We start from the raw sequence: 12,597 nt of genomic DNA on the forward strand, positions 1-12,597 counted from the left end.
CCTGAATCACGAATGATTATTCTGTTGCAATAAGGGCCGTCGCTACTATGCAAAATGCGCACTTCTTCCAGAAACAACAAGTCTATAAAAAACAAAGTTATAATTTTGAAACCGTCTGTAATGTCACCTTATTTAACGTGTTTTTAAAGCGAAATCAATGCTGTTGTTTTTTACTTGTGTAGCAACTGTCATCCCAACTGCACCAGCACAACTACTGCCCATCACAGACACACCTGCGTCCTCTGGTAGTCCAGAAAATAACAGACAAGGTATGTTTTGTCTGTCACCGTCTTTAACATAACCTCGTGTTTCTCCTTATAGTTTGAAGTTTCCTTCAATGTGTTAGGCTATATGTTTGTAAACAAAAAACATCCCATAAAATCTATGCTTTCATTTCTAGCACCTTTTGCCACAACTGCCCCAGCAGTGTTGTGTTTTTAAATAGAAATATATGTTGTGTTTGTTTTTTTACTCCTTTAACACTTGTCGTACCAACTGTCATCCCAACTATTGTCCCAACCGCGACAGAACAACCACTGCCCATCACAGAAACATCTGGGTCCACTCTAGCGTAGGCATACTCAGTTCTTCAACATGTTGTGACGTAGCTAATATATGACCACTCATAAGAGGTTACTAATACTGAGCTTTTTGTCTTGCCAATTCACCCTCTAAATGGGACACGTACACAATCCATGTCTCAAATGTATCAAGGCTTAAACATTCTTCTTTAACCTGTCTCTTCACCTTCGTCTAGACTGATTGAAGTGGATTTAACACGTGACATCAATAAAGGATCATAGCTTTCACCTAGAATCACCTGGTCAGTATATGTCATGGAAAGAGCAGGTGTTTTTAATGTTTTGTATACTCAGTGTATGCTATCTAGCTATAGTTTCTTGTGATAAGGTGTAAATTAAAATAAGAATAGATACAACTCAAGAGAAAGTTTGTTCCCTGGAGTCTTGATTCTACAGTACACTACATAACATTAAATACAACCTCCCGCAGAATTGACATGAGCAAATGGTTTTGGTTTTCATTTCTTTCCAATGAAGAACTATGTGAACTTTCTAAAACCTGTGCAGTTCTCTGTGTTATATTATTTGGAATTTGAAACCTACAAAACAAAATAACCACACTGACCATCACTGCCTTTCTGAGTGCAACGGAAACATCTGAAACCAGATGTTAAGATGAAGTCATGTGCTCAAGTGGTTCGACTTTATGAAAGAGCGAGAGTTCAGATGACTGTGCATATATATGACTATGACTGTTCAGATGACTGTGCATATATGCAGTTGGTGTTTGAATGGCGAAGGGTGAAGTGATATGACCCTATCATGGAGACTCACGGTGTTTTAGGCTGGTTTCTCCTCTGTCTACTTTCAGGTAAGTGATGCACGATGGTACCATCTCTTTTTGTGCAGTTCAAGAAGGTTTAAGAAAATATTTACCAATTTACTTTTACAATTAAAAGTAACACAAAATTGTTATGTTATTGTATTACTTTTTATTCTTTTTTACTTTAGTTTATTTGGTAAATATTTTCTTAACTCTTCTTGAACTGCACTGTTGGTTAAGGGCTTGTAAGTAAGCATTTCACGGAAAGGTCTACACTTGTTGTATTCGGCGCAAGTGACAAAGAAAGTTTGATTTGATATGATTTTTAGGCTGGTTATTTACTTGATAATAAGTGAATTAATAATTTACAATTGAAAGTATCTCTGTCCTCCTCTACCTCCATCTTTTCTAGTCAGTGAATGCATTGCCCCAAAAGTCATTGGTATTGAGGGCCAGAATGTCACTCTGCCATGTAAATATAACACTAAAAAGCATGGTGTATCAGCCATATGCTGGGGGAGAGGAGCCATACCGAACTCTGGTTGTTACGAGGAAATCATCTCATCTGATGGCACTAAAGTGACACTGAGATCTTCGGTTAGATATCATTTATTCGGTGAGCTGAAGACAGGGGATGTCTCTCTAACCATCTTCAATGTCACTGAAAAAGACTCTGGACAATATGGCTGTCGTGTGCATGTTTACGGATTGTGGAATGATGAGAAATATCATGTCAACTTGAACATTGAGAAAGGTAAGACATGCACAACATGCTATGATATACAGTAACTTGATGCTTTACAGGTGATCATTGTCAGCCTAATGAGTGATATTATGATTTCTTAGCATCTATACTTTTCAAGCTGAGCAGTTAGTATTGTATTGCTTTCTGATTTCAGCACCTGTCCCGACAACATCTCAGGCACCTGCTAATGTGACCATAACTCAACAGACCATGGACAGCCACACACACTGTAGGGAACACAGAGCACAGAAAAACATCAGTCCATCAAAATCATACTTTTATATAGTTTATATTACAGCATTAATCTTACATCTGAAAATAAAACCTATAAATTCCTCACTGTGTAGGTCATGTGACCACAAATCCCATAGAGTATTCTGACACATCCACGCCACCTTACAGCGAATCAATTTTGGTATGCATAGTTCCACACTGCAAATTCTGGCAAATAAGAAATCCAACTGTGTGATCTGGTACTGTACTGAGATGTCGTTTTAACTGAATCTGTGATGTTAACAGGAACAGATGACAGGCCATAAGCTGCCTGTGATCCTGGTGTCCATTCTACTGGTTCTGACAGGCGTGGTGATTGTGTCTGTACTTGTTGTCTTGAGTAAGTACACACATCTCTACATTTGCCTGCATAATAAGTACTAATTCTCGTGAATATGTGTGTTGACAGTGTTACAAGAAGCAATAGTTTGCTATTTATGTTTTTCTGAATACTTGAACACAGTCTTTGTTAACGTAATTACAGGAAAGCGATGGAAAACAATTGCTACGGCAGTCCAAATGTAAGTATGCTAATCATGACTATACCTCTTCCAACTGACAGAGTAGATGAAATACCACAATATGCCAATAGAATAACTGAGTCGAAGTGCAATGTCCTTCCATGATGCCTAATTAGCAAAATCATTATGGCAACTGATCTGAGGTAATACTGAAACTATGACTAATGAGACCCAAGAACACAACACTGAGGAAGTGAAACAACAGGGCTTCTTCTGAACACCACTTTTGAACATCTTGTGAGCCATTGGTACTCTTGTCTGTGTCATTAAGAAATATGACTTGAGATGACCAAACTGGCCAGTAGGTCATTGCTTTTAGAATCTAATAAACATTACACATACAGTATTCTCCAGGCTGTATCACAACCGGCTGTGATTAGGAGTCCCATAGTGCAGCGCACAATTGGCCCAACGTCGTCCAGGTTAGGGTTTGCCCGTGGAAGGCCGTCATTGTAAATAAGAATTTGTTCTTAAGTTCTTAACTGACTTGCCTAGTTAAATAAAGCAAAAATGTTTTGGGGGAAATGCTCAATAGTTGCAATGCAGAGAAAAATAAGTATCTAAAATCAATTCAAACTTTATTTGCTATGTCAGCTTGTACACTAAAACTCCAAAACCTTTCTCAGCATTAATTCATCTGGATTGGAAAAATCACTAGAGTGGAACTAAGCAATATAATGCAGTCAATAAAAGCATGCATGTCTCCCTTGGCTGTGTATTTACAGTTCTTTCCTTTATCAGACCAGAGCACTCTGGCAGCGCAGTCCTGTACAGCAACTCAGAGTCCAGCTTGGGTGTGCATACTCGAGAGATGGCGGTGGAGAACGTCTATCAAATAGATGACAACGAGAGAGACGACTATGAGGAGTGCCCCTGACAAAGCATGGACACGTCACCACAGTCATGCTGTTAACACTGTGAGGTGCATAGCACGGTAGCTCTGTGTTACAGGGCTGAGTCTGAACTTATAGGCTAATGATTCAACCGGACAAGACAAGCTACTATAAAATCAGATGCTTTTGGTGATAAATGAATAAAAATGTACTTGATTTGTATTTTTGAAATGTTTGTTTGAAAGGAAAGGCTCGCCCAGTATGGCTATCTATGTGTATTCAGCACTAACAGTGTGGGTTTCATTTACAATGACTGTATTTTCTGTATGTAATAAAAAGTACAAAAAATGGCATCAGCTTGAAAAGCAATTACTTTTCTCTGAAGGAGCCTTTTCTATCCCCTCCATCTCCTTTAACCATGACATTTAGCTTCACCCATCTGCAACAGGACCCAGGCATAGAAAGGCAGCTAAGTGAAAGGTCAAACATAACCACAGCATCCTTCACAAATTGTCTCCACCCAACTTTGTGCTATACTGTCTTATTCAAACCCAACCTGTTGAATGATAATGAATAAAAACTCTAACTTGAAACTCAAACATGTCTTATTATTGATAGGTTAGCATTGTTGTTCCACTTATACATTGTAATAAACTACTAAAAGCCCTAAAAAATCTATTTAAGGATTTTGGGCACTGGCCAGCCAAGCTTTTAATAGCCCCAGGCTAGGGGCTAGCTTTTAAAAAGTCCAACCCTGTGTGCAGATATGTACACTGTGTACCGTGAGAGATGAGCCTCCTAACTCATCAATGCAGTTTTTTTTATGCTGGACAATGCAGATGGAAATCCCATCAACAATGGGAGGAGTTTGACAGAAGGGTCAAAGCGACTCTGGCTGTCCAACCTGGAGATGTCACAGGCAGTGGCACCGAGAACACAGTTGCCCATTCAGATGCCCTGTCTCTGAGCTGCCCTGCACGCGCCCAGCACAACGCAGTGTCGTGTGCACCCTCCACTCCTACATACTGGATATACAGAATGGCTGCTGATTCTGGACCGTCTATCCTGCGTTGGATCCTTGTCCTCCTAACAGTCTCAGGCAAGAACATTTCATCTAAAACCCTACAAATAATTGGAGTTTAGGCTATTGAGGGATTGGCTACGTTGATGTAGTTTAAATTGGATGTCCCCATAATTTGACTTAAACACCACAGAAAGGACAGGCTCACTCTTTGTGTCTTTGTTTACCACTAAATAGTGACAAGCTCTCCAATGGCTTTGTTCTAGGCATGTAGGTTGGAAGCGATGGCCTTTGCTGTCTGTAGCTACATTGACTAGGCCTAACTATTCAACTAGACATGGCAGTTTTTGTACAATTAGGCTATGTGTTGAGATGTTACTTTGAGTTATTTAGCATTGCTGTGTATTAGCTTGTATTCCCACCTACATAGCCCTAACCTACAGTGCCTTCGGAAAGTATTCAGACCCCTTGACTTTTTCCACGTTTTGTTTAATCCATTTTAGAATGAGGCTGTAACGTAACAAAATGTGGAAAAAGTCAAGGGGTCTGAGTACTTTCCCGAATACATACTATTTTAGAAGACTACCCTACTTTAACTTTAATTATAGCAACCGAGTTGAGGGGCCTACCTAGCAAGCTACAAAATATAGCCTTTTGACCATAACTTCAGGCAATATTGAGACAGTTTCGTAGTCGACCTCAGGATGTTGACAACATGTGTATGGAACTCCGGAACGAGGATATAGCCATGTCAAACCTGTGTGTCTTTCCCCCACTCAACAGCCAGGTGTTCGGTGTCGGCGTTCAAGGTGATGGAAGGTGCTACTGCGACATTGTCCTGTCAATATTCAGTGGGCCATTTGGGTTTGAGCGGTGTGTGTTGGGGCCGAGAATGTGGCACGTTCTGGTGTAATAACATCCTCGTGCAGACAGACGAACATGGGGTCATCTCCAAGGTTTCGGACAGATACAGAATGACAGGTGATGTCCTCGCGGGAGAAATGGACCTTGGAATTCTCGACGTCAAGCAGACAGACAGCGGGCCATACTGTTGCAGAGTGGACATAGATGGCATTTTCAACGACAAAAAAGTAATCCAAAATTTGAAGGTCATGAAAGGTAATTTGTGGCAAAATATTATTTTATGTCCCTATTTAAAATTCTTGGGCAAAAATGGGTATCGATGGACTTTCTAGCTTTCATTTGCTTTGTACAGCAGACGTACATTGTGAACTCAGAACTTTAGGCCTAAAATGCAATTGACTCTCCCAATGTCTGTTATAAATTTGTGTTTTTTTTTTAGCTGCTCCAGTAACCATTAGGCCAACAACCACAGAAGCTAACCCTGCCACAGGTGAGTATATTGTAAAAAAAAATAAAAAAATAAAAAGGTGAACTAATGTGAACCTGGTGTGTGTGATGCATATTCCTTATCAGAGATGATATTAAAATGAATATTATTTCTGCATTGATAATGATGGTGATAATGATGATGATTCATGTGTGGTTAGTAGAAGTTGATAAAATCCTAACGAGATGGGGAAGAGGAAAGAGAAGAGTAATTTAAAGACGGGGGAGGACGGGAAGATGGCGGAAGCGGATGTTCTGTTTGAATCAGATGGTGTGGAGAGGAGAGTGGGAAGACCTGGATTACAGTGGAGAATGCAAAAGGAAATAAGAGAATTAAAGTAGTAGTGGAATCTAGTAAATCAAAACCAGGTTTGGAGTCTTTTTTGGTTGGAATAAGGGTTTTGGATCGATGTTGTTCCCTGGGAGATCCGTTTGAAGTTAAAATTGTGGATGTGTTGGATGAGGTGGCGTCAATAAGAATAACAAGAAGTGGGCTTATTTCGTTTTTTTGTGTTTCTATGGAACAGAAGGAGCGTGCTTCGCGACTCAAGAAGATGTCCGATTGGAATGTGTTGTGTGTGGAACTTCGAAGCAGGGTGCCTATCAAGGGTGTTATCTCTGGGGTGGCACTAGAAGTAAACGCAAAGGATATGCGTGAAGAATTGGATCGACTGGTTGGTGCACACCTACTGACCCACATGTTGGATGGAGTGAGGAAGCCCACTCCATCCATTCTATTGTTTTTTTTTATGAAGAGTCTCTTCCTTCTCACATGTATTTGGGTTATATGAGATTACCTGTGAGAGCCTTCGTACCCAAACCCATGCAGTGTGATGAATGTAAATTACTTGGTCATGTGTCAAGTGTATGCAGACGGGAGGAGTATTGTACGCCAGCTGAGCCTAAATGCTGCAATTGTGGCGAATTCCTGAAGTACCCTGTTAGGCTGAAGGAGACAGAGGTGGCAATAATAAGGGCTGTCCAGCAAGTCTCCTATCCAGAGGCGGTGAGAAGAGTGGAAGAAAGGAGGGATGTTGAAGAAGTAATGGTAGCAGGAGTAAAGACACCAGATAATATTCCTTGTCAACAGAGGGATCCGGATGTGTTATATGTTAAGAAGGTGGACTCTATAGCGTTTAGTACTGTGGTTATCGACTGCACAGCACAAACGGAGAGGAAATTGGAAACACAGAGGAAACACACCAGCAGGTGTAGTCTGCGATAACATTTTAAAGAAGAAGAAGGAGAGATTGGAAAGAAAACTGCCTACTTAAACATTGACCCCTCATTCACACGCCAGCGCTATAACGTCAATTATTAAACTGCTTGCCTCCAACAGTTCCAGGACGTGCTTATTAATCAAATGGAGTAAAATGTACTAACCATTGTGCCTTATAAACATTCACTTTCAAAATGACAAAGAGGACACCCTTCTCGGAGAATAGTCTTTAGACCAAAATTCAAACTCCTTTTCTAGGGCTGATTGATCACTGAAAGGGCCTTATCTCAAACATAACCTTGATGAAACAGGGTGTGCTGTTTGGCTATGCAGTATTATCTTGAATCACGTTATGTCGCTCAGCGCAAGTGCAGACCTCATTGGAAACCACAAACTAGTGTTGAAATGACAGCTTTCATTTCAAGAGCATCGAGCAGCAGTGGTTGATGACGTCTCAGGGGTGATAAAATGTCATGATTTCCTGACGAGTGATGGGGAAGAGATGACTTGCTTGTGCCATCATCATCTCCATTGTGTTGTTTCTCCCTTTGTAGACCACTGGAAAGCTGTTGAGTCATCACACATAGCCATTCCAAGACAGAACACCAGTGTTTTTCATTCTGTAACACTGGTGAGTAAACTGTATACCGTAAACTAACACCACCGGCATATAATCACCTTTTACTCAGCTTTATGGAAGACTATGAGAGACAAAATAAGCCCCCAAAAGAGTTTAACCCGCTCGCTTCTCTCTCTGTGCTCTGGAACCAGGTGGACGACCCTTTCCCCAGCCTCTCTCTCCAGATCAACGTCCCAGTGCTCTCTCTCTCCCTCAGTCTACTCCTACTCATAGTGGGGGCATTGGTCATACTGGGGTTCAAACGTATGTACCACAAACTCACATCCTCTGTAGAAAAAACCAGTGTGCCAATGATCACTTATTCAGACATCTTGCTGTGATGTGAACTGTTTGCCCATGTAAAAGTGCATTACCACTAACTAAGTAAGAGTAAGTGTTTCATTGAACTGTGTACAGTATGCTGTATGTATCCTCCTGTGCGTATGACTAATAAACGTTGATTTGACTTTAAGTTGATTTGAACTATTTATTTTCTTCTCGTGAGGAATTCACAGAAGAGCTCTAAAGACAGGCTGGTAAGCAAACACGTGATAAGCATAACAGACATGCAAACATATTGAACACAAAACATAAACAATTGTCACGCCCTGACCATAGAGAGCCTTTCTATTTCTCTATTTGGTCAGGTCAGGGTGTGATTTGGGTGGGCAATCTAGTTTTCTTATTTCTTTGTTTGGCCGGGTATGGTCCCCAATCAGAGGCAGCTGTATATCGTTGTCTCTGATTGGGGATCATACTTAGGCAGCCCTTTTCCCACCTGTGATTGTGGGATCTTGTTTTTGTGTAGCTGCCTGTGAGCAGCCTAGAACATCACGTTTCGTTTCACTTCTGTATTGTTTTTTGGTTTCACTTCATTAAAGGATGTGGAATTCCATGCACACTGCGCCTTGGCTTATTTATGATAGGGAGTGTGAAGACAGCGAACGTGACAACAATAATTGTCTTGGTAAATGTTTATGTTTTGTGTGCAATATGTTTACATGTCTGGTATACTTATGTGTACAAGAATGTACTGTACTAGGTCACAATTAAGCCTATCTATGATCAGCGTGTGATGATGTTGTGCTGCTTTCCTAGTTTGTCAGCCAAGGAGCCGCCCTACATCATCTATGAGATTCGCATGAGGAGACCTGTGGAGGGGAACATCTGTACTCTGGACTAGGGAGGAGGGACCTATTCCTGATATAGTGCACTACTTTTGACCAGGACTCTGGTCAAATATAGTGCCATGTACAGTATGTAGGAAACACGGTGCCTTTTGGGACGCAACCACTGTGACACACAGACGTGAGACTGGCTGTCCTCACATCATCATGTTAACTGACGTCCATTGGACTGATCACGGTCGCCTGAAACCTGCCTCACAATGAACACCTATCTCAAAGGCTCTCTTTTCACCTACTGAGGGAACTGTTGTACAGGGAGACACCTTGAAGGATGATTCGAACTAATGAAAAAGAGTTTGGGTTTTCCCCCCCATGTAAAATCTATTTATTCACTTTTTTTCTACATTGTTATTGTACTGTGCTTTTTTTTCTTGATGCACAGTATAGGATTGTTTTTACAAACTGTCTGAATTTAGCCTCTTTCTAATAAAACATAAAGTAAACCCAACCAGTAATTTTGTTCATGATTAACATGGTGTTCAATGTTTAGAATTTCTAGAGGCTATACCCCCAAGAAAACAAAGAGCCCATTTTTTCTTCAAGTGGATTCTCTTTGATAACAAAGGCACAGGCAGAATGGATGTAGGGGGAAGGAAATGGTGATGCATGCAAAATTCTCCTGCCAAATTCTTTTTCATAGCCACATATTTTAAGTTGAATCAATGGTCTCCTTTTAGGAGTTTAATACATTTTTTGTGAGTCATGACAGTGGTATTAAAATCTTGATGAGCATGATTTAGTATCAGGAGTCAGGACATGGCTAAATGTATATATATATATATACAGTTGAAGTCAGGAATTTACATTCACCTTAGCCAAATACATTTAAACTCAGTTTTTCACAATTCCTGACATCTAATCCTTTTAAAAGGTCAGTTAGGATCACCAGTTTATTTTAAGAATGTGAAATGTCAGAATATTTCCAAACATACCACGTTCATCTGTACAAACAATAGTACGCAAGTATAAACACCATGGGACCACGCAGCCATCATACCGCTCAGGAAGGAGATGCGTTCTGTCTCCTAGAGATGAATGTACTTTGGTGTGAAAATTGCAAATCAATCCCAGAACAACAGCACAGGACCTTGCGAGATGCTGGAGGAAACAGGTACAAAAGTAGCTATATTCAAAGTTAAACGAGTCCTATATCGACATAACCTGAAAGGCCGCTCAGCAAGGAAGAAGCCACTGCTCCAAAACCACCATAAAAAAGCCAGACTACGATTTGCAACTGCACATGGGGACGAAGATCTTTCTGGAGAAATAACCTCTGGTCTGATGAAACAAAAATAGAACTGTTTGGCCATAATGACCATCTTTATGTTTGGAGGAAGAAGGGGGAGGCTTGCAAGCCGAAGAACACCATCCCAACCGTGAAGCACGGGGGTGGCAGCATCATGTTGTGAGGGTGCTTTGCTGCAGGAGGGACTGGTGCACTTCACAAAATGGATGGCTTCATGAGGAAAATTATGTGGACATATCGAAGCAACATCTCAAGACATCAGTCAGGAAGTTAAAGCTTGGTCGCAAATGGGTCTTCCAAATGGACAATGACCCCAAGCATACTTCCGAAGTTGTGGCTTAAGGACGACAAAGTCAAGGTATTGAAATGGCCATCACAAAGCCCTGACCTCAAATCCCATAGAAAATTGGGAAATATATATATACAAACATTTTATCCCAGCCCCGTCTCCGCAGGAGGCCTTTTGGTAGTCCGACATTGTAAATAATAATTTGTTCTTAACTGACTTGCCTAGTTAAAAAAATTCAATGAAGGTAAAAAAAAAAATGCAATTGCATTTTTTCCCACATGATGGCAGCACTATACAGTGACTGTTTGATGGGCAAGTATTGACTGCAAGTTTGTCTTCCTGGGAAATGTGTGTTAAAACAGATGGAATGTTAGGCAACTACACCGTAGGCTACATAGTATACTGATGATTTCTCAGTCAGGAAAGCCTAAGATATTTTATGTTGCACAGCAACAGGTAATACTGCCTTTTTTTAAATAGTTATGAATGTGCACCAATACAAAGTACAAGTTCTTTTTAGGGTCAAAGTCAATGAGCTTTTGAAGTGTAACCCTGAGGGTCTGTTGCTCAGCTGTACAGATGTGCTTTAACATGTCCATATGCTTAATTTTGCCTGTAACATCAACTTCTATTAGACTTTAATTTCACAGTTCATTTACAGAATGAAGATACTAAACCAATGTAATTTTTTACGATTAATTGTTGACTCTATAATGTTCCTACCACCCAGTTCATTGTGTTTGTGACAGACAGACAACGCAATACAATGCTTGTCTGGATGTGTCAGATCAGAGTGCCCTCAAGAGCCTCAAGCTGACAACCAAATGATGTAAATCTAAACATTGCTTCTCAGATTCCTCAGCAGAAACAGAAACACAGTCATGTGGCGGAAGGAGATCAGGCAGACAAGCCCCCTGTGCACCAGGCCCCTAGTGGGGAGCAGCAACAGCAGCCACTGAGAGATGGGGAATAATCAACACTCAACCATGGAGCAAGATGGACGGAAGTGAGGAACGAGGACTGGATGTGCCACACATCAAGGCTGTGCACCATTGTAGGGAGAGAGAGCTTGGTCCCAGGACTAGACAGACAGATAGAAAGACAGAAAGACACACACACACACACACACACACACACACACACACACACACACACACACACACACACACACACACACACACACACACACACACACACACACACACACACACACACAACCTGCCCAGCAAGGTCCAGAGGAGAAGCCAGATGTGGGGACTTGGTAGCCCAGATGGGAGAGGCCTGGAGTCACTGGAGGCCAGGGGACAGATTGAAATACAAATAAAAATGGGGAGGGGACGATTAAAGAGACCATAACAAAAAGTTATTGACTCTCAAGGAACCGAAATGTCAGACCTGACATATTGAATACTGTACACAAGGAAGCAATTCAATTCTCCGTCACTTGAAACGAGTCATGAACAACATGTGTACTGAACCAGAGGCTGACAAAACAGCAGCAGGGGATTCACTTTGTCTTCACATGGATATGGAGGATTTCACTTCCTGTTTGAAAACAAAGTGATAAGGAATTATAAGTTATTTCAGTATGATCAATCCAGTATAATCAAACCCTCAACTTCAATACATCACAACAAATTGGGACTAAGATCGTTTCACCCACTGTCAAAGCAAAACAGCATCATAAAGCAGCACTGCAGTGCTCTTGTCCTCTGAAGTGGAGGCTTTGAATGAGGTGGATTCAGTGGGCAGTTTGTTGACTCATCATAAACAAACACATCAGGAACATACACACCACGAAGGTCATCATGAAGTAACATTGTGAAAATGGAAAGACTTTGTTTGCTGCTTTGACCATCCGTACACTTTAACGTGAATAGTCCTTCTCACTCACTGCACTTTCATCTGGTTTGAGCATTCCACAAGAGGAACACCGTGTTGTACAACACA

The 12,597-nt window shown here is 41.0% G+C and overlaps 2 protein-coding genes across 2 annotated transcripts; both read left to right on the forward strand.

Moving 5' to 3' along the window:
* The first annotated feature begins 1,296 nt into the window (after window positions 1-1,296).
* On the forward strand, window positions 1,297-4,056 carry LOC106567480 (T-cell immunoglobulin and mucin domain-containing protein 4-like). The gene is made up of 7 exons (XM_014136751.3): window positions 1,297-1,392; window positions 1,757-2,098; window positions 2,244-2,318; window positions 2,437-2,504; window positions 2,609-2,702; window positions 2,847-2,883; window positions 3,625-4,056. The coding sequence occupies exons 1-7, from the start codon at window positions 1,344-1,346 to the stop codon at window positions 3,758-3,760; spliced, it is 801 nt and encodes a 266-aa protein (XP_013992226.1). The 5' UTR covers window positions 1,297-1,343; the 3' UTR covers window positions 3,761-4,056.
* A 698-nt stretch (window positions 4,057-4,754) lies between these two features.
* LOC106567481 (uncharacterized) lies at window positions 4,755-9,560 on the forward strand. The gene is made up of 8 exons (XM_014136753.3): window positions 4,755-4,815; window positions 5,521-5,856; window positions 6,041-6,091; window positions 7,861-7,937; window positions 8,078-8,262; window positions 8,431-8,461; window positions 8,734-8,739; window positions 8,968-9,560. Exons 1-8 carry the CDS (start codon window positions 4,755-4,757, stop codon window positions 9,106-9,108), a joined length of 888 nt encoding a protein of 295 aa, XP_013992228.3. The 3' UTR covers window positions 9,109-9,560.
* Window positions 9,561-12,597: the final 3,037 nt, after the last annotated feature.

This window comes from Salmo salar, chromosome 13 (assembly GCF_965601325.2).
Source record: "Salmo salar chromosome 13, fSalSal1, whole genome shotgun sequence".
In the NCBI taxonomy this organism is placed as follows: Eukaryota; Metazoa; Chordata; class Actinopteri; order Salmoniformes; family Salmonidae; genus Salmo; species Salmo salar.

Coding starts and splice junctions, on each gene's coding strand:
- LOC106567481 (XM_014136753.3), top strand. CDS start 4,755: ATGGCTGCTGATTCTGGACCGTCTATCCTGCGTTGGATCCTTGTCCTC. Junction 4,816..5,520: donor TGTCCTCCTAACAGTCTCAG/GCAAGAACATTT, acceptor CCCACTCAACAG/CCAGGTGTTCGGTGTCGGCG. Junction 7,938..8,077: donor TTTTTCATTCTGTAACACTG/GTGAGTAAACTG, acceptor CTCTGGAACCAG/GTGGACGACCCTTTCCCCAG.
- LOC106567480 (XM_014136751.3), top strand. CDS start 1,344: ATGGAGACTCACGGTGTTTTAGGCTGGTTTCTCCTCTGTCTACTTTCA. Junction 2,505..2,608: donor CTTACAGCGAATCAATTTTG/GTATGCATAGTT, acceptor TGATGTTAACAG/GAACAGATGACAGGCCATAA. Junction 2,884..3,624: donor ATTGCTACGGCAGTCCAAAT/GTAAGTATGCTA, acceptor TTCCTTTATCAG/ACCAGAGCACTCTGGCAGCG.